The sequence below is a fragment of the Equus caballus genome, chromosome 11 (assembly GCF_041296265.1).
Source record: "Equus caballus isolate H_3958 breed thoroughbred chromosome 11, TB-T2T, whole genome shotgun sequence".
In the NCBI taxonomy this organism is placed as follows: domain Eukaryota; kingdom Metazoa; phylum Chordata; class Mammalia; order Perissodactyla; family Equidae; genus Equus; species Equus caballus.
In genome coordinates this window covers 32391716-32412707 of record NC_091694.1, presented here as the reverse complement: position 1 = coordinate 32412707, position 20992 = coordinate 32391716, and the positions used below count along the sequence as shown (strand labels likewise).

The 20992-nt window shown below is 40.6% G+C and overlaps 1 protein-coding gene and 1 long non-coding RNA gene across 6 annotated transcripts; both read left to right on the top strand.

Moving 5' to 3' along the window:
• Window positions 1-1268: 1268 nt before the first annotated feature.
• On the top strand, window positions 1269-5861 carry SRSF1 (serine and arginine rich splicing factor 1). 4 transcript variants are annotated; one of them, XR_011422708.1, is made up of 5 exons: window positions 1269-1964; window positions 2376-2560; window positions 2919-3091; window positions 3292-3971; window positions 4889-5408. XR_011422708.1 is itself a non-coding variant. In NM_001195548.1 (4 exon segments), coding segments are annotated over 4 exon segments (747 nt in total). In that variant the 5' UTR covers window positions 1565-1770; the 3' UTR covers window positions 3487-5861.
• Window positions 5862-12895: 7034 nt separating this feature from the next.
• Window positions 12896-20441, top strand: LOC102148818 (uncharacterized). Of its 2 annotated transcripts, XR_011423028.1 has the most exons (5): window positions 12896-15156; window positions 15910-16007; window positions 16498-16632; window positions 19689-19832; window positions 20221-20441. It is a non-coding gene; the product is annotated as an uncharacterized lncRNA (long non-coding RNA). The 2 variants fall into 2 exon arrangements; XR_011423027.1 differs by lacking the exon at window positions 12896-15156 and having other exon boundaries at window positions 15868-16007.
• The last annotated feature ends 551 nt before the right edge of the window (window positions 20442-20992 follow it).

The window sequence follows — 20992 nt, the reverse complement described above, 5'->3', positions numbered from 1 at the left end:
TTTTGGAAACTATTACAGAGAGTTCAAGGACTACTAAAGATCCTCTATGGAGCTGCTGAGGACCAAACTGAATTTGTATTTTGCGATCACTGAAAGACATTTGTAAAATACATTCAATTAACTTTTAGAACTAAGAAAACATGCCCTTCACCTAAACAATCTTTTTTTTTTAATTTCAAAGGCACTTTGGATTTTCAATATACTTATGTTCCCCTCTTTACTGCGACTTCTGGGATGACCAGAGTCAAACTTGCAGTTTGTCTCTAGGAACTCACCAGGCTAATACTGCAGGCGTTTTCTGTTCTAACCTTACCCATGACTTCATCTTAATCCTCCCCCCTCATTTTCCCATTCCTCCTGATTTCTTCATCCAGTTATAACGTTTTATGGTATCTCTGTAAACTGCTTCACAGCCTTGGGGAGAGGGATTGTTGTAATAAACATATAACACGAAGAAAATCACCTTTAAACTCAGAGTGCAGATTTGTTTTAGCATACTTATGATTGCAGGGTTTTTTAAAAAAAAATTGAATTCATTTCTAATATTTAAAAATCCCAGCATTTCACATAAAAATTCACATTTCAGATGTCTCTGGAAAAAATGTAAAAAGTTCTTATCTCCCTGGGCCAGCATGCAAGCGGGATCAGTCCTGAGCAGCGACTGCGGTCTCTAATGGTCACAGTTCTCACACATTCGTTTTGATCATTTATATTACCTGAGAGCCTCGGTAATGAGTTTTAAAAAAGGAACAAACTTCAGGATTCTGCAAACACACACGCGCGCGCACTTTCATCTCGTTCTTTGAAAGGGGTTGGAGACATAACACACACCATCCACTCTGCAAACCTTCACTGGACCTCTCCTCTGCGCTACGCCTAGTGACAGGCGATTAAGGAGAGAAGCAGAGGCCTGGGTCCTACTTGGCAGGTACCACCAGTGACTAGTCGATCAGGGCACGAACCACTGCCACTAGTACAGTGAGTGTTGAATTGAGCTATACAGAGTTAAGTTCTGAATCGAAGGTGGAACCGTACGAGCGCAGAATATTTACTAAGGAATCTAAGCGGGGTTCCCCTAAATTAGAGACGTGTCTAAGCAGTCCACGGCCTTCCGCAGAAGAGGAGGGAAGACAGAGGCACGCCTTGGCTGTCGGCTGAATCACCAGGAACACAGCTCCCGGACTAAGGGCACTCTACGAGGATGCCCCCGTTTCCGGAGCAACCGGCCGGTCCCTCCCCCTTTGACCCCGCCCCCGGGAGTGTTTCCCGCCAAAGGCCGTTAACACCGCAGAGCATGGTGGGACAAAGCTCTAGGCTAGGTTTCACCAACTCCTTTCAAGGCGCCGAGTTGCTTTAAAAGAGGCTCATTCCTGGGGAAACTGGCTCTCCTTTAAGACTCTACAGGGATTAGTAACCCCTTTAACGAGGCCTCTATTTAATTTTTACCAAACGGCGGGTCACTCCATTGGCTAACGACTCCCCAAATCGGGAACGCGGGGAACTTTTTTCCCCTTCGCGCGGAGGGTGACGTCGCGCGTGCGCGAACGTAGTTTTCGCAGCACCCGTTACGCTCTTGCGCGTGCGTACTGAGATCGAATAGCCGCTTCCTCCCGCTTCTCTTCCTCCCTCCCCCCATATCCGTGCGCCGAGCTGATAAAGGCGCCATTTTGGAGGGGACGCGGGAGACGTGGTGTCGCTGCGGGCTCGCTCTGCGGTGCGCTAGGCTTGGTGGGAAGGCCTGTTCTCGAGTCCGCGCTTTTCGTCGCCGCCATGTCGGGAGGTGGTGTGATTCGTGGCCCGGCAGGGAACAACGATTGTCGCATCTACGTGGGTAACTTACCTCCAGACATCCGAACCAAGGACATTGAGGACGTGTTCTACAAATACGGTGCTATTCGCGACATCGATCTCAAGAATCGCCGCGGAGGACCGCCCTTTGCCTTCGTTGAGTTCGAAGACCCGCGGTGAGGCGGCCTGGGGCTTGTGGCCTTGAGGAGATAGGTTGGAGGAGTTGGGGAAGGCTCCAAGGCCTTAAACAGAGATGGGGAGGTGGGCTCTTAGGTGGGGGCAAGACAATGTCGCCCATGCAGGAGTCGAGTAAGGAGCCGAATCGGTGTGGCTTCTCTGGTGGCTGGGCCCGTGGACGTCCCCAGAGCCGACTGGCAGGCTCGGAGCGGGAAACTGAGGCGCGGAGGGCTGGTGTCGTGGTCGGGCGCCTGGCGTGCTTCTGGGTGGGGGAGGGGCCATTCCTATTATGCGGCGCATGTGGGCTCTTCCCCACTGGGTGCGCATGTGCGGGGCCTCTGCTTCCCGGCCGATCTGGCTGCCCCTCCCGGCCCTTGTTCTCATCCCTTTTGCTTTCTGTGATCACGCAGAGACGCGGAAGACGCGGTGTACGGTCGCGACGGCTATGATTACGATGGATACCGTTTGCGGGTGGAGTTTCCTCGAAGCGGCCGTGGTACCGGCCGAGGCGGCGGCGGGGGTGGAGGTGGCGGGGCTCCCCGAGGCCGCTATGGCCCGCCATCCAGGCGTTCTGAAAACAGAGTGGTTGTCTCTGGTGAGTTTCTTGTTCGTGTGGGTTGATGAGAAGGGACAAGAGCCACTTTAAAATTTTACTTGCATGCCCAATTTGACAAATGCAAGTTTTTATGCTGGGTCTTAAGTTACTTTAGTTTCTTAGGGGAATTTAGTAAACAAAGATTACTCTAAGTAATGGAGATGGACCAAATTAGGTTGTGGTACCCAGAATATGAAGATTCTTACTTTGTAAATAACTTTGGACTCTGGATTCCAGAATCTTAACAGCTCTTTATCTAGGATCTTAAGTATAATCATAAATTTTAAAGTAGTCTTTGTTCTAATGTAAACTTTAATGTGAAACATAGGGTAATTGGTGTTGAAAAACACTTTTTTAGGACTGCCTCCAAGTGGAAGCTGGCAGGACTTGAAGGATCACATGCGTGAAGCAGGTGATGTATGTTATGCTGATGTTTACCGAGATGGCACTGGTGTCGTGGAGTTTGTACGGAAAGAAGATATGACCTATGCAGTTCGAAAACTGGATAACACTAAGTTTAGATCTCATGAGGTAGGTTATACACTTATTCTTTTGTTTGGCCAGAATTGGATACAGTGGTCTTAACAGTGGAATTTGAAGGTAAGATTCAGGCAAGGGTGTCCGAGTAAAAGTGCCACATTTCTGGCTGTAGTTACATTGTATTCATTCAGCATGCCTGAAGACAGGTGAAAGCTTAGATCTTTCAATCGAAAGTTCTGTCTATTCAATAGGGAGAAACTGCCTACATCCGGGTTAAAGTTGATGGGCCCAGAAGTCCAAGTTATGGAAGATCTCGATCTCGAAGCCGTAGTCGTAGCAGAAGCCGTAGCAGAAGCAACAGCAGGAGTCGCAGTTACTCCCCAAGGAGAAGCAGAGGATCACCACGCTATTCTCCCCGTCATAGCAGATCTCGCTCTCGTACATAAGATGATTGGTGACACTTTTTGTAGAACCCATGTTGTATACAGTTTTCCTTTACTCAGTACAATCTTTTCATTTTTTAATTCAAACTGTTTTGTTCAGAATGGGCTAAAGTGTTGAATTGCATTCTTGTGTAATATCCCCTTGCTCCTAACATCTACATTCCCCTCATGTCTGATAAATTGTATTTTAAGTGATGTCATAGACAGGATTGTTTAATTTAGTTAACTCTCCATGCTCTTCAGACTGTGATATTGTGTAAATGTCTATTCTGCTCTGGTTTGTGTGAACTGGGATGTTGGGGGTGTTTGTGGTTATCTTACCTGGGGAAGTTCTTATGTTTATCTTGCTTTTCATGTGTCTTTCTGTAGACATATCTGAAGAGATGGATTAAGAATGCTTTGGATTAAGGATTGTGGAGCACATTTCAATCATTTTAGGATTGTCAAAAGGAGGATTGAGGAGGATCAGATCAATAATGGAGGCAATGGTATGACTCCAAGTGCTATTGTCACAGATGAAATTGGCAGTATTGACCTTATACTACAAGGCAGGGGTTAAAAATGATTATATACATCTACCTTAAAACACTTGCAAACATCTTATGCAGTTATCTTTAGCTACAATTGCTTTGTTCTTTAAACCTTGGCAATTGTGGCAGAATTACATTGCCCATTTTGTAACAATTTATTTTGCTCCCTTCCCCCCTTTTTTGTTTTAATAGGGACTAATGTGGGAAGAACTGGCTAATTTGTCACAGTGCTTAGTTACAACTGTTAATGTGTGACCTGCTGTTGGTGTACATGTGGGTACAGGGTGTCTTTAATTCCAACCAGATAGAGTATAATATCAATACTGCTAAGTCTGCATGTCCTCTGTGTGACTGATATAGCGTTGCTATTTCATTTTTTTAAGACAAAATGAAAGCAAAATATAGAATTCCAACGTATTGGTGTAGATAATCTAGTTGGGAATACTTTTAAGTCTCACCTTTCCCTTTAAACTAATATTCATAATTGACTGGTATGTTTAAAACACTTTAATTTACAAATTGCAGGTGGGAACATTAGATTTAGTTTAGACTTAGGTGGGTAGCAATACCAGTAAACTTTTCAACTACATAACTTTTTGCAACCACAAAACCTGTAATACGCTGTACAGTAACAAGTGTTGGCATTATCAGTTGAACTGTAAATATAAAATGCTTCTTCCAATTAGTCTCTATGATGATTAAGTTTCTAAAATTTATCTGAACACCATTCAGAAACTTGTTTTGGGGAATTTGATAGTTATTGATGTACATCTGTTAAACTGATGACAGACATAACTCATCATTCCCCAGAAACCTTTTTTGATTACAGTATCTAACATTTTGCCTCCTCTTTTTTGGTTTTGCTGGTTATAAAGGTTTGGATTGGAGAGGGCTCACTGGATCCCAATCCTTGGAGCTGGATCATTGGATTCAAATCATAATGTGGATAGGATAGGGAGGATGAATTACAAGGATTCATGGAGCGGGATCAGATTACCAGGAACATAGGAGTGGATTCCTGCCCCAACCAAACCGCATTCGTGTGGATTTTTTTTTTTTTATTCAACTTAATTGGCTATTCCAAAGATTTTTTTTTTTTCCTATTTTTGACGATTGGAGCCCTTAAGATGCACGATGGAGTTGTGTTTTGCATTTTTTGGTAAAAGGAGCAAAGCGAGGACCTGGAGATAAACGCTGGAGCAATCTCCTTGGAAGGATTCAGCACGAGTAGATGGTAAACATTTAAAGGGGAAAGGGGGGGTTTGTTTAAAATAGTAAATCAGTAAGTCACTTCTAAATTTAAAGAAAACAAAATTGGAGTTGAAGAATAAGTAGGTTTCCAATTGGCTATTGCCGTTTTTCTTTGAAAAAAAATAAACATTTTTTAAAAAACTATGCATGGTTGTCCTTTTTCCTCTTCATGTAAGATTTTAATGGGTGACTAGTCTATCACTTAATACTTTAAATTGGTAAGATTCTGACTCTTGTGTTTATGTGTTAGTAAATTAAAGGTTCTTGAAAGGTAATCTGTAATAAATGATATTAGCCACCTCTTACTGTTAATTGTTGTAAGTCTTCAGGGGAAGATAAGAAAGGGTGAGAATAAGGCAATTGTTTATGTAATATGGTAAATGAGGGGATGATTTAGTCTCTGAACGATAAACTTCCCATACTTGGATAAAAAGTGATAAAAAATTTATAGATGCTGCTTAATTTTTGGTGATCAGCCACCCAGCGTAAGTTTTTGTGCAAAATCAGGTGGTGACTGTTAGATTGATGTTAACTTGGAGAGATAGCCTTTGAGATTCTCAATGAAACTTGTATCTCAAAAATTGGTAAGTATTAAATGTTATATTCAGCGCAGATTAGTACTCAAGACAAATTACTTTTGCTTTTTGAAATGGATAGTACACTAGAAGATTAATTGCTTATTTGAATGCATTATTGCTAATAAAAAGCTGGGCATTCTTGAGAATTTTGCGTTGTAAACCCTTCTCAGCTATAAGGTTTTTCTGTATCCAAAACAACAAAGCAGTGACGATACCTAGTTTACTCGCTCTTGTATCTTTTTACTTTATAGCCCCTTGGTGCTAAATTTTCAACTTGCTTGAGTTGGGGATTTTTCTTCTGATTTCCTCATGGTTGGTCAAAACCATCAAACCACTCTTTCTGCACCCAAAACAAACAACTAAATCTTAACATTTCCCTTGGGTGCTGATCATAGTTGGAAGCTGAATTTAAGACAGCTGTTCAGGTGACATAATTTCAAACTTAGGAAAAACTAGAAATAATCGGCAGTGAAGGAAACAGACTTCAAGAGAGGTTTGCATAAGGTCACCTACCCAATACATTTAAATGAACCTTGTGGAATGTCAGGAGGAAAAGAAGGGATATCGATTTCAAAACTAGGATTCCACCTTAAGTATTTAAGTAAAGCACTTGGTATAGATTCATTAAGGAAGTGACTAGTGTTTTTTTTTGTTTTTGTTTTTGTTTTTTGCAAGAATTGAAAATATAGTCAAGCGGAAAAATAGAGTAAAACCAGTTCTGTTTCGTGTATAGAATGTTCATCACTACTTTTAAGTAACTTAATTTGTGGAAGGTTGATGTGAGGTAGACAGCAAGCCTGGGCTCATTTGTATTCATTGACTATTTTGGTAACAGGACCAAGATGGAAATTTCCTTCACTCAAGGTTGAGTGCATTTAAGCTAAGTTGAAAGATGTACTCTACCAAAAGTTTTAGTAGTTCCCACCGAAATTGAAGTGAAATACAAAATACTCCTTGACTGGTATATAGGCTATGTGAAGATTAGTGAGTGTTTAATTTGTATTTGTGAAAGGTAGAAGGGCACAGGTTTTGCAGTTCAGATGAGACAGCTAAAAGCTGTGAGAGGAGATACAGACTTAGGAAATGGACTTTAAACCTCTATCTGTATTGGCAGCTATTAGAAGAAAGTCACACTCTTGGAACTAAAAAAGCTGGTTTGAATTTTTCCTCTTCTCCCTATGTTACCTTAGAATATTGTAGGGAGCTTATAATTATTTTTTAATCAAGGAAAAACTTAAGTCTCTCTAAGAAGCAATTATTTTCCATAACATCAGAGTGAATAACCCACCTTGCTGTTCAGTCCACATCATTCTGGAAAGAAAAGGTAAGAAACCCATTTTCTGATTCCTAATTGTTTGGGATCTGAATTTTATTTTTATAACGTAAGTTTAATTTTTTTCTTCAATTCTGTGGAATATGAAGATTGCCTTCATTTAAAATGTCTTTTTCCTAAGTTTCATACTTGAATAAATTTCAAGTGTTCGTTTATTAACTCATGCTTCAGTTCAATATGATTGTAGAATTTCAGCCTTCTCAGTGTTGTCTCTGGAAAGTAAATCTTGCTCATTAGGGCTTGTGTTTTTTGTCTTTTTTTAAAAAAGTTTCTGTGAAGATGAATTTCTTATATGTGCCTTTGTATATGAAGTTGTAATGAAATTACAAATGAAATAAGTTCTATGTATGTATTTACCATAAATAGTATTAAAAGGAGAGAAACTCTTAATTAGACTGAAGTTCTGTTGTAACATGACCATCCTTTGGTTTAATCTATTTCTATTACGATGCGAAGAGTGCAAAGGCAGAAAACAAGTTTATAATCTCTTATCCAAAAAACTCCAAAAACAGACTTTTTTTTGTTGTAGAACTAATGGAATGTAAAACCTGACCAGAACTGATGTCTTTATTTTGCACTGTGACTAAACTGTCTTCCTGCGGAAATGTTGATGTGTTTACTTACGCAGTAGCCACAGCTTTGCTGAGGGAGTTAAGTGATACAGGGTCTATGTGCCATTCATATCTTTATATATAAAGTGCAAAAGCTCTGAATTTCAAATCCATCTGCCCCCAAGGGTTGGTATAAGGGATTGTAGAGCTGTAGTAGAATGTACAGGGCAAAAGCTTTCTCGTTTTTGGGGGTATGAGTGAAAACAGACCTGTTGCTGTGGATCCTTTGTTAATTGAGATGTAAGTTACCCATCTTTCTAGTCTGAAGCAGCCAAAAGAAGAGAAAGCTAGGACCCACATTTTTTAATAGTCTCTTGCTGTGGTGGACTCACAAAACATACTCTAGTGAAGGAAATATTCTGCCATCCTACTGTATATGGTGGAACACTCTATTCTTTGGGGATAATTTTTCTCAGTACTTTGTTTACAGAAACACTGACCAATCTGATCATATAGGAAAAGCTGGGATTTGCATGAAGTAAAGAAATTATAAGAAATCGCCTGAACGATTTATCTATTGTGACTGTTGAGTGTATGGTAATCCTGGCAAAAACTTTTGCTTTAAATATAGGCCCAAGAAGTTTTAGTATACTTAAACCAGCTCTTATTTCTGTGGTTGAGCGCTTTGGGGCTGCTTCTTACTAACTCCTGAAAACTGCCTGACAACCTTGAAGATGGTTGTGATTTTTTAGGGATCAAGGGTATTTTTTCTGTTACAAAGTTCACTTGGTGCTTCTATAGTATACAGAAAATAGAATAAATTAGGCTTTGTCATATAGAAGGTAATTTAGGCAGAAATAACCTCATAATCATTTTAATCGTTACCTGGCTGGGTCTTGGGGAAGAGAAGTCATGCATGCTTTTGCATAAGGAGGTTGCCTTTTAGATAGGTACACGAAACACACCATTAGTTCAACACATCCTGGGTGTTGTGTCTTAATCCACAGTTAAAACGTGTCTAACTCCTGTCATCATACTAATTAGAGCTTTTATCTATCTACTATTGCTAGAACTATCAATGTGAAGATAGTGGAAATTGAGAGCGTCTCTAGGATGCTGTAGTTATACTTACCAAATATATTTTGAACAAAACGTTAATTTGTGGGGATGCCGCATGTCTGATTAGGTTTTTTGGGGGAGGTTTTGCTTTACAATGTTCCACCACATTTGAGTAAATAAATGCTAGGGAAAGTCACTTAGCCACTAGGGGGAGCTATGATATAAAATCAAGAAATTATCCCTGCTGTAAAGAATCTACAGCAAGCTGGACAACTCTTAATCCTCTATATCAGCTCCAAAGTTAGTCTTTTGGTATGTTTTCTTCCTTTAGCTTTACCTCTCCCTTATCTGTTTTGGCAAAGTCTTTCGCTTTTCAGCTTCTGGATCCATTTAGATTTTGGACAGAGCTTACTTCGTGAGTACTGAACTTCTGTAAATCAGGAAAATATACCTAGGTTTTGGGACTTAAGAGAGAATGCAGAAGACGTGAATCTGCTTGTTTTTCTGCGTATTTTGTACGTCTCCAGGTATGGAATAGTAAGGCCAGAATTGTAAGAATTGCGTACAAGAGGAGATGTGCTGCAAAAAAATTCTAGGCATAAAATTGGTCCTATACTAGAAAAATGTCCATTTCAGAGACTTTTATAGTTTTTTTCATGGTCTGAAACAGTTTCTGGAGTGGTATCAGTCTTCTGGGCATTACTAAGAGACATTTAATGATAGTGTGTATTAAAACCCTGCTTATCATCAGGTTGGCTATTTATATTTTGGGGTTCTCTAGGCCTTAAGTACACAGAGTATCTTGTGAGCAAAAAGTCACTGCGCAGTTCTCTTGACATGTTTACTTAATGCCATTTTAAGATGAAAATTATTGGGAATTAACACCTAAGCATTTGTCATTCCCATCACCCCCCTTCCCCCAACTTTACATTGTAAAAATGTAAAGGACACAAACTTGCCTTCTTTTTAAATTGTCACTTAGAATACTTTATTAAAAGTCTATTAGGCCCACTTGATCCGATTTAGTCAAGAAAATCGGTGTGGGTGCAGTTGCTTTAAAACAATGTTAAAAACTTGTCTGCTTTGAAGACTAAGACTGAAAGAGGACAAATAAAGGTGTTTCTAGTAGAGAACAAAGAATCAAATTTACATAGCGATTACCCTGCTTGCTAGATATTTTATGCAGCAAGTGAGGCTACACAGAATGTGGTTGGTGACTAGCAGCCTTGCAGCAAATTGGATTGAGATTACTGAAAGTACACTAGATTGATAACGTCTGTCTTTAGTCCTAAAATTGTTAGCTCTGTTGCCTCCTTAATTTAACTTGTGCAGAGGCATTCTAATCCAAAGTGGCACAAATGAGAATCGAGAATTCCCTTTGTAAAAAAAAAAAAAAAAAAAAGACGAAACTTGGAGATTGTTGAAGTACCAGAAGGCATGGCAGAATTGTACTCTGAGGTTCTGGGTCTTAGTAGGGGAGTCTTTATGTGTAAATTTGGGATGAGCTTTCAGGTTGGGGCAATTATTAAGGTTTAATACTTAGGAATGGACTGCCACATCAGTCAAACAGAGGACAGCCTATTAAATAGGAGCTTAAGTCCTGGGGTGAATCTCTTCTACCCTTAAAGTGGCATGCCTAGAAATTTAAGTTACAACATCTACTTATGTGGTCAATGAACACCACTGATGGTTAGAAATCCATTAGTATCCTCACCCCCAAGTCCAACTCTTCACCAGCCAATGCTGCTAGAGTGATCTTTCTAAAATGAAAAATTTATTATGTCACTTCCTGCTAAAATTGTTTGAAACCTCATTGCGAGGAGGATACACTCCTTAGGTGAATATATCGGCCCTTGGTAACCTGACCCCCAGCCCACCTTTCTAGTCTCATCTCTAGCTGTCCCCTTGGTATACTTCATATCCCAGGACTTGGTGTTCTCCAGCATTTCTTTGCATTTGGTTCTACTATTTCTTATTCGAGCAATGTTCTTCATCTCTTCCTTTGGAGAAGGATAACTTACCTTGAATAGTCCCTAAAAGATTCCTCTGTAAACTCTAACAGCCATCATACAGACAGAATCACTCCCTTGTGTGTTGGCGCAGACTGTGTATATACCTCTAGTGTAGCATATGTCACCTAGCTTGCCTGCTTGCTCTATCCATCTAATTCAACTTTCTTGGTTGATGAACTTGTTTTCTAAGGAGCCAAGACCATGTCTGGCACATGATGGTCACTAAGTAAACTTAGTTGAATACACTTATTGGTCCTTCCTCAATGTTTCTACAGAGTATTATTTTTACTGTATCTTAAAACTTATGCCATTCTGCTGTGATATCAGTGAGTTGTTTATATATCTGTCTTTTCTAACAGGTCATTATCTCTTCCTTTTTCCTCCCAGGTACATAGCACGGTGCTATGCACTGAGTAGACACTCGAAAGATAATTACTCAGTTCAGTTGCTTTGGAAGAGAAACCTAGAAGTTTGAATTATTTGTTTCCCTTTCTGAATATCTTGAATAAATAACCAGTAAATATAGGTCTGAATTTCTTCTATTTCTAAATTGGGAATAAATCCCTATTCGGTCAATACTTACTGTGTAGTAGAAGCTAAATGTTTGTACGTAACATTAAAACATCACTTTCCATTTTGTAACCTGGAGTGTTTCTAATTATTTTTGGAGGTTTAAAAGATTTTTTGAATTAAGAGATTAACCAAAAGTGACATCCACATCTTAAGACTAGGAATGTAAAATGTTGGTTAGCAGTACAAAAAGCACACTGCAACAAAGAAAACTAAAAATGGCTCATTTGTCCTCTAAAACTAGGTAGTAAACTTGCAGCAAGGTGGTAGTCAAGTCTGAAGACTTTTAATGTAACTTGTTCTTAGCCACGGTGCCACTGTATCTGACTTGAGTTCAACTAGAGATTTGTTTACTTGCCAGATAGAGTTCTTTGAAATGCTGCTTGGATTTCCCTGCCATCTCCATTTGCCATACCAGAATCCTCGTCTGTGCACCCAAATTCATTACTCAAGATTTTTAGCCTGTTTCACTGATTCCAGTCTCCACCCTGGCCATCACATCGAATCTTCTGAAAATGTTATGTCACTCACCTAATGTGAATCAACAGTGGGTTATAGTCTACCTTTCCAATTTATCACTATTCTCAATCACATCTTCCCCTGCTCTGGTTGATCTGGCAAATACTATGCTTACTTTTGCTGCTATGTATTTGTTTATGTTTTTAGACTTTTTTCCTCTCCTCCTCCCACTTAGCCGTCACCGTGTGGCTTCAAATCCTGATCATCCTCAAGTTAAACTTTATTCCTGAAAGTATAAAAAGCAAGTTTCTAACCCATATTATAGCTCTCTTCTCTGATACGTTTAGTCTCTTCACAATTCGTCTTGTTACTGTTGAAAGTTTTGTGTTAGTTTTTCCTGCCCAGTGGAATTTTTGTAATATTTTTATTTCTCAATGAGCCAAATGCAGTGCTGACACAGTTTAACAGATATTGATTGACAAGAAATGGAAAGAACTTAGTACTCCTTAATAGAAGGCTTCCTGTAAAAGCCTGTCTCACAAACAGTTATCTGTGGATGGATTACTGGAGAAAGTAATATCTAATCCTAACATTGTGTCAAGTAATTCCTCCTTAGTTGGGAAGCTAGGAAATATAAATTAATTTAAATGCTAACCTAAACCAAGTATAATTGGAAAAGTAAATGTTGCCCCCGAAGTCAGTCTTGTAAAGTCAGAAAGAGTTTTGTTGGAAGCTGTGCACATTTCTTCCAGTACAGATCATCAAGAATTGACATTGTCTCCTAAAAGGGTAGAGCACTTCTCTATCTTGCTGCTTCCTCCTGAGTTCCTTTTCCCATCATTCTTACTTAAGCTTGATTCTTAGAGAAGCAACCTTAAATCATCCCTGAATTAAGTGGTCCTGCCTCGTCAAGAATTCCTGCAGATTTCTCATTGGGATTCAATCATTTTGGTTCATTATTAGTAGTTATCCATGAAAAGATTCTTATGTAAAGAAACTGGATGGTATATTTCATTGGTTTGGAAGCTTTAACATTACTCCAGGACCCTTACCCTGGTCTTAGGCTGATGGAGGATCAACTAGCTCAAGCAGTTCTTTCAAAGCCAAGAGACTCAGCAAACATTTAACACACATACACACACCCACGTCCTACAAGCATCCTCATTCCTTTTGCTACCTTACTTCCACCCTTTCATTATCAACTAAAGACTTCAGCATTCTTGGACCAATTGCATTGTATTTCTGCTTTGCTTTTCTTCAGCATGTTTATATAGTGTCACATATAATGCACGCACTTGCATGTTGCCTTTAAGCTGCTGTCTAGTTGTCTCATGTGTCTGTGTTTTACTTCCCCCAGCTAAATTCATTGAGAGCAAGGACTGTGTTAACTTTTTGACACTTCTTTGAAGGTGCCCAATGTGCTAGTACACACAGCTTAATAAGTGTTTATGATTAAATAAATACGTTCATGAAATCCTAAGCAAGTGTAACCCATAGCTTTGATCTGATATGTAGTGTGGTCCTCCAGTCAAATGGAGCTTATTCCCACTTGATGTAAGCCAAAAGGCCGAGAAGTAATGGGGCTTATTCCCAAAGTGTTGACTTCAAGGGTTCATGCCCTCGCTTCCTTTTTTTTAATGGAAAATTTTGAGGGGAAAAATGCAAGGACAGAACAAATACCTTATTAATGAAAATAGTAGCTAACTGTTAACTACTTGGATTCACTTTAATCCTCAAATGGTATTAGCCTCATTTTGCAGTTTGAGAAAATAGGCTCAGAGATGTTAAAGTGACAGGCCCAGAATTTGAATGCATGTCTTCTGGTGACAAATTTCTGTTTATTTTACTACCACATGGCTTTTTTTAAGCCAGCCTGCCTTTTCCAGTGGGGAGGTTACTAGGGGGAGGTTAAGTCTTTGACTCAAGTGAACATCACCTGTAGTATCCACCTGATGCCACCAGGGTGTCCCATGGTGCTATCTTTCATCCATCATCTTAGCCAGGTTGCTGGGGGCTGCTTCAAAGAGTTAATCTAGTAATAGTGGCCATGGCCCAGGGCCCAGCAGCAAGAAAGTGGGATGTTTAGTTCCCTGGCTTTCCAGTGTGTAGTGTACAGCCAGCATCGGAGAAGCCCTTGCCCTCTTTTGACCCCTACTAGTCAGTCTGGCCCCACAGAAGGAGAGCATATCATAACAGTGGCCAGGGCCTGGCTAGCCACTCTAACTAGGCAGCAGCCTCACAAAGGACAGTGCATAGAAAAGACCCTATGAATGCATAAATGTCTACAAATGTGCATTTATTTTGGTAGCTGAGTACATGCTTAGACAAATTTGTGTTAGTAAAATAGATCCACAACACAAAACCAGATTGAATTGCTTTACCATTCTAGGTAGATGAGTTTTAAAAGCCAGTGTGTAGTGACTTCACACTTTTCCAGTTTACAATAAAAGCCTGCATTTCCACTTAGCCCTGAGTATACAGACTCTTCGGCAACAGTTTTGATAATCAGCAACCCTAGATGACAATCTTTGGTGTCAAAGCTATCACTTATGTGAGAACCAATGAGGTGAAGTCTCATTTTTAGTATTAAAGAGAGCAAATATTCCCTTTAAAAATGTGCTTCCTTCCCAGTGCTCTTTAAGTGCTTTGTACAAATGTCTAACTGGTCTATAATTATTTCAAGTTTTGATTTCACCACTGGAGGAGATCCTTAAAAGTATCCCCAGTGACTGAGACGGTTCCTGGCATTTAATAGGTGATCAAAAAATATTTGTTTCTTGAGATAGCAAAGCCTCCATAATAGTTACGGGATAGTGCTACACGTGAGCCACTGTTCTAAGGAGAAAGTTCACATTAGGGAGGTCTTTGTTTTGTCTTCAAGCTGATTAGAATCCATTGTGAACTGCAAAGTTAGTCCCTGGAGTGTCCTTGCCGGCCTTGCAAAATCTTGACTGTGTCATTCTAGGTTGGAATTGGCACAGCCTGAATTTGAGGCTGGAGCAGAGCTGATTCTCTAGGTATCACCCTTGCAGTATTTCTAGGACCAGGTTTTTACCAGGGCTTTTAGAGCCACCAGGAGAGACTTACTAAATTAAAGTAAACGTTACTGATTGGAGATGTTGGACTTGTGGTGCCCTTTTCCCTCTCCTCTCCCTGTTTTCCTAGGTGAGTTTGCTCCCAAAATTCCTGTGGTTTTTAAGGAGATCACTGGAATAAGCCCCAAACCCACCTCTAGTAGTCAATCTTCCTTTTCAGTTTTCTCAACTCTTCTCTGGTGAGACAGCTAATCAGAGATTATAGTACCAACTTGGACCCTTCCATATCCTTTGCGTAAGTAGTCAGAGTAACTGCCTCAGCTAACTAAACTTGTGTATAGAACATACATGAGGGCTTCCTCAGGCTTCATGAGTTTGGGTAAAGGTACTATGTAGAAGACTGGATGAATTACGGTAGGAATAAAAGTTAGCACTTCCAATGTTAACAAAAAAGTCCTCTTGTCCCTCAGAAGCATCACTGAGAGACTTTTTTTTGTCCCATATTATAAATCTAGTTTTAATAAATTGGTATGAAGATAGTCTTTCATATACGAGGAATAAGTTTATTATGCTTCTCCCATCTAAAGTGAAAACTGCTAAAAGGCAGAAATAATGTATATCCCAACCCCAGAATACCTGTTTCTGGGATTACCTTATACCTGCTACTCAGGAAACGTTTTCACTGGCTTGGTCTGACTACTTGCCATCTGCTCTCTGAGCATTCACTGCTGAATGAAAGGGGAGAGAAAGTGAAAGGAGAGGTGGCGGGGAAGAGGAAGCTGGAAAAATAAGAGGAAACAGCTGGGAGCTGAGGAGGTGGGGGACTTATGTAAGGTCAGTAAAAGAAAAAGCTAGCAGAGGACAGGGTCAGGCCTTGTGGGTAGAGGGCTAATTAACTTCTGTCAAATAGTTGAGTAGAGCCTTGTGTGTTTTGTTAAAGAGGCTAAAGTTACTTGGAAGGAAAAATCTAGATTTTCTGAATCTGACCCATCTTCCCTGTGTGCCATAGTAAATTGTTCATCAAGTCAAAATCTATCCTGCCCTCTAGGAATTCTGGTCTTCTTTCTTCACGTCTAGCAGAGAACTTGCTGCCACTGCTTGGGCAACCAAGAGTGAAATGTGTGAAGTAGTGGTTGTGGATGGCAGGTAAGCTTGATGTTTTATTCACAGCTTAACGAGTAAATGTTGAGTACAGCTGTTGTCCCTGTGTAGAGCTTTAATGACCAGCCTGCCAGGTCCGTGCACCTGCTTTTATGCCTGGACCAGATGACTGACTGTAGAACTTTAGGCAGCTTCTAGTTCAGAGACTTTTCAGGGTTCAAGAAACATCCTTAAAGGAGCTAATTCCCTCTCCTGGAGCCTTAGTCAGATTTTATGCTGTCCTGGCCTTATGTTGCCATCTCTTGGCATTGGTTTCTAGAATCCTTCCTAAAGCTTAGTCTAGCTAGTCTTGTGATGTCACACCAGTGTCTTAGGTTACCACTCCTCACTTCCCTCACCCAGGGAACATACTACACAGGCTCCTCAACACCTCTTTCATTTTTCTTTGTTCCTTTCACTACCAGGAATGGAGGGATCCTCAGCTGAAGATCAGATTGATCCAATGAGGGTTTTTTTTCCCCTTTTTTAAATCTAGGCTAATGCAAGGGAGAAGAAGAAGTACCAACTGAGAAAGAGACAGCCATAAAATCTGCGTGTATTAATATGCTAACTGTTTGGAGACTTCTGAGAAACAGTATCCTTCCTGAACTCTGGACTATCCTCAAATCTGGTATGCAGAAGAAAATGAAGAGATGTTTCTATTGGAGTTTGGGTAAAGGGTATTCAGTTGATATATCTATGTTTTTGCTCTGCTTCTACTCTTCAAGAATGATTGGACAGGCATTGACAAGTAGTAATTTTTTTTTTTTTTTTTGCAAATGAATAGTGTTTTTCTGGCAATGCAGGTGGGTAGCACAATGCTTTCAGTGTCATTACATCCCTCTTAACCAGTGGAATGTATTTGGGGTGGAGGCCATAGCCACTGAAAAAAGCTTTACCTCTGTACCTCAGAATAACTGTATGTAGGGATTTAATTTGGTTTTGGCTATTAGAATGATGCTGTAACTGAGCTAAGCTTTGTAGTTTGGTTCAGGCCCACCAAGTTTGCTCGACCTCTTAAGTATCAACTTTTTTTCAAGCTCAGCCATTACCCTGGGCTTGGGGCATGTGAGGTCAGGGAGGAACAGGTGTCCAAAGGAGAAATGTTGGTGCCTGAGAGTATGTTTTCCAGTTGTATTGAATTTCTTACGTGGTGTATTTTTGACCTGTCTGAGTTTCTTTCCTTCTTGTGTCCTATGCTATTTTGCTTGCTATTTGTTGGCTGTCCTTTGTCAGCCATTCAGGAGTTATAAAATGGAAGTTAGTGTTTCTACTCAAATGCTTTGTGGATGGAACTGATAGGGTTAGCATTGATTTTTGGCAGCTTCTTTCAAGAAGAGTTAAGGTGATAAATGTGTTTCCATGGCTTTGGACTTGCTTTTGGCATCTTGGGTATGTGACCCTTCTTAGAAACAATAGAGTGTTTAAGAACCCTCAACTACTAGTTGAACTAAATGTCTACTAGGAAAATGGGTAGATTTATTTCCCGTCCCTTTTGTTCTCTGTGATTATGTTCCAGCTGTCAAGGGACTTAAATAGGTATTCAGAAAAAAAAAAAAGTTCTTCGTTGTTTCCCCTTCCTCACCTTACCAGTTAAAACAGAAATAACTAGTGATGACACTTTAGGTGGTAGAATTGAAACACAAACCCAACTTCTGACCACATGGGCCACAGGCAATTGGCTTAAGCCCTTAGTGTGGTTATGGAGCTTGGGGTGGAGTGGAGGGAGGTGGGGAGATTACTTCTGCTTTCCTCCCAAAGAGGCTTGGTTGTTTTTGTGTTTTGTGTTTTGGGTTTTTTGGGGGAGGGCAGGGGTTGGTCCCCTTGTTCTGATAGAGTGTGCTGCTTTTCTCCTTAATTGCACTGAAGCTGGTAATGAAGGATAACATTTCTCTCTGGCCACTGTTTTTTTGGTATTTCTACATAGTGCAGTCCTTGTTTTTACTAGTAGATTTGTTAATTGTTCTAGCTTTTTTGCATGAAGAGTTAATCCATTAATTGCCAGTTTGAAGCTTCTTCTAACTAGATACTCTATTGAGAGTTTTGGATTTGGTTTGCTTTTAGTTTGTTGAGCAGTGTTACTTGGGGACAGGTAACTGACAACAGCAAAGATGCTTTCTGTTCTAGGATTCTAAATCTAATCTTAATCCTTAACGTACTTACAGGATTTTACAATTCTCTCCAAAATAGGAAGGAAATATCCTGTTGCTTTCTAATGTTTGCTAAAAGTTGTCTTTAGAAAAGCTGATCTTGATAGACACCTTCCTTTGTCATGTGTCATTAGCCTTCTGGCCATTTACCTTAGGGCTTGTTGAGGAAGAGAGGGATGGGGCCTGGGGAAAAACCTGTCACTTTGAGAGAAAGTGAGAGGAATAATTAACTGGCTCAGAGCTGATATGCAAGAGTTCCCAAACCCAAAGTTAATCTAGAACCACTCAGTAGCACCAATAAAAATATTTACCTAGCACCTGTTATATTCCAGGAAATGTTCTTAGCATTTTACGGATTTCTTATTTAATCCACAAGTCACCCTGTGAGATAGGTATTTCTTTTGTCTTCATTTTCTAGATAAGGAAACTGAGACTGAGATGAGGATTTAGGCACACTGTATTTTTTGCCGACACCAAACATTTCAGTTATTCATCATATCTGAAGGTAACACCATTGATTCACTTATTGAAAGTTGTTTACAATGATCAAGATGAATTTACTGTCTTTAAACATGCCTGGTCTTTTGGTGGTACCCTAACACGGTCTATGGAAGCTGGCTTGACGAGGGGCTCATTTTGTTTGTGGTCAAGGACATTGTCTGTCCTAAGGGTAGAAATGCCCCTTCTAGGGTTGGAGTCTTTGATCTTCCTGGTTTCATTATATTCCTCAAACTGTTGGAGCTGATTGTTTTTGAGTGCTTGTTCCAAACTTGGTTATTTTCTATAGGGAAAACATCCTAAGGTTTAAAATTTTATCTGAATTTAAAAGGTTGTTAACTTTTCTTTTTAATGGAGGGTTTGGGGAACAACTGGGAATTCTGGTGTCCTGTCATGGATAGAGGTAAAATTAGCCATTTTCCTCCAAAAAAGTGTACTTCTGAATCCCAGCTCTTCAGTAATAAGAACTAGACTGTTTTCACTTGACCTCCACTTCCTGTTAGTGGGGAAAGCCCTCTCCAGAGGTCCTGTGAGAAAGATTGCTGGAGAAGAGTTTCTAGATCCTGGGATAAGAAGCTCAAGAGAGTCTAGCAATATTGTCATTAGAATAAGGGTCTTCATTAAGTAGTAGTTTTCATAATTCTGAAGCTTCATTTTCACATAGTTTGAAAGGCAGCAAAGTAGGAGAGACTGTACAAGGGAGAAGGAAAACTAGGAGAGAAATTACAGAGACCTTGAACTGAATGTGTTAATGCAGGAAAGAAGCAGAGACTTGTATTCATGGAATAAAAATGAAACAATGTGCAATGTCCAAGGTCAGAGCAAAAAGGTTTGAGTTTACTAGTTAATTCCTTAGGTTTACATCTTAGTTCCCTCCTTATCTTGTATGTATATATGAACTTAGGCTTCCACAACCATTTTATTTTTCTTTCCAAAAGAGACTAATGGCCATTTATAGGAGACATAGGGGCCACTGTAGCAGTTTAGCTGAGGAATGTATCAGAAACTATTTATCATTTTCTGTCCCCTCCTGTCATAGGCTATTTCCCTGATGTGTTTACCTGCTTCTGCCACTGATCCAAATTGCAGAACTTCTCATTCGTCCTAAGACCTCCAGACGGCATCCACCAGGGAACTGACTCTAAAAGGAACCAGACCAACATTTTCCAGCCCCTTCACTCTGGTGACTGAGGGAAAGGAGTGAGATGGGGTATACGTGGGTAGTGGATGGAAAGGAAACATAGACTGTCAAATTACTTTACCTCTTCAGTTTCTTTTACTAATAGAATCCTGCAACCACATTATTTTTATTGTGTATGTATGGGAGAAGTTGGAGATGGTGACCTTGATTAGAACGTGGCTCAAGAGGAATAAATGGAGGGGATGAGATAAGAGACAATTGGTTATGAAAGATGTTAAAGTCTTGAAATAATGTGACCATCTGAAGAATTTTTTTAAACCAGAGTTTATAAAAATATCACTGATACAGCCTGCCCCCTCATTTCCTGCCCGAGGAGACTTCTTGGACTGGAGACACTTGTTTAATAATAGCTTGTCTCTGATATTTCCAGTAGCTACCTCTATGTGAGGAAAGGAGAGAAAACGTTCAGGACATCGTCATGCAAAGTTCCAGTAGCAGTGACGCCTACACGGAAGACTTGGAACTGCAGAGGCTGGGGTCACCTCAGTGACATCTGATGCTGTCCAACCAGAAGTTCGATTTTTGTTTTGGGGTGGTGGGGTGAGGAAGCACACTGTATACTGAAGGACTAAAATAATTTCTTGTCTATAATTTTGAAAGCACTTGTTTTAATTTTTTTGGCGGGAGAGGGGGTGTTCGGGTAGAATTGCACGTCATATCTGGAGTTAAGGGGAGGATGGGGAAGCTCAGCCCTTCACCCAAGAATAACCCAGCAATGACATCTCTGCGCGTGGGAAGTGTTTCCCTCAGCACTGGGAGGATCTGAGGCTGCACCCCAGTGGGATTCCCTGCTTGAGTTGGAAGGCTAACTCAGAGCTAGATGCATATCACAGCGAGAGTGCGGAAGGTTTAGCTGGGATGAAGTACCAGAAGGGACAGACACTCCAAGTAGAAGGGGCTTCCCCCAATTTGGAGGTCGGAGCTGTGCTGCGCATAAGGGACTGAAGAGCCAGGTGACCGCCGTGGCCTGTGCCTTCCGTTGACGGTCTGATAGGGACGCGACGCTGCTGGGCACGGTGTCTGAATCACGGGAGACAGCCCGGCCGTGCCCAGCGAGCCAGCGCCAGACCCTGGCGTCCTCCATCTTCTCTCCTGAGCTCCCCCTGCTCCAGCTGCCTGAGCCACGGACCGCAGCACCACAC

What these genes read in the sequence shown, in the direction of transcription:
- SRSF1 (XM_070225686.1), top strand. Translation starts at nt 1,771, where the DNA reads ATGTCGGGAGGTGGTGTGATTCGTGGCCCGGCAGGGAACAACGATTGT. An exon ending in GTTGAGTTCGAAGACCCGCG is followed by an intron (nt 1,965 to 2,375) that starts GTGAGGCGGCCT and finishes GTGATCACGCAG; the next exon opens with AGACGCGGAAGACGCGGTGT. An exon ending in AAACAGAGTGGTTGTCTCTG is followed by an intron (nt 2,561 to 2,918) that starts GTGAGTTTCTTG and finishes ACACTTTTTTAG; the next exon opens with GACTGCCTCCAAGTGGAAGC.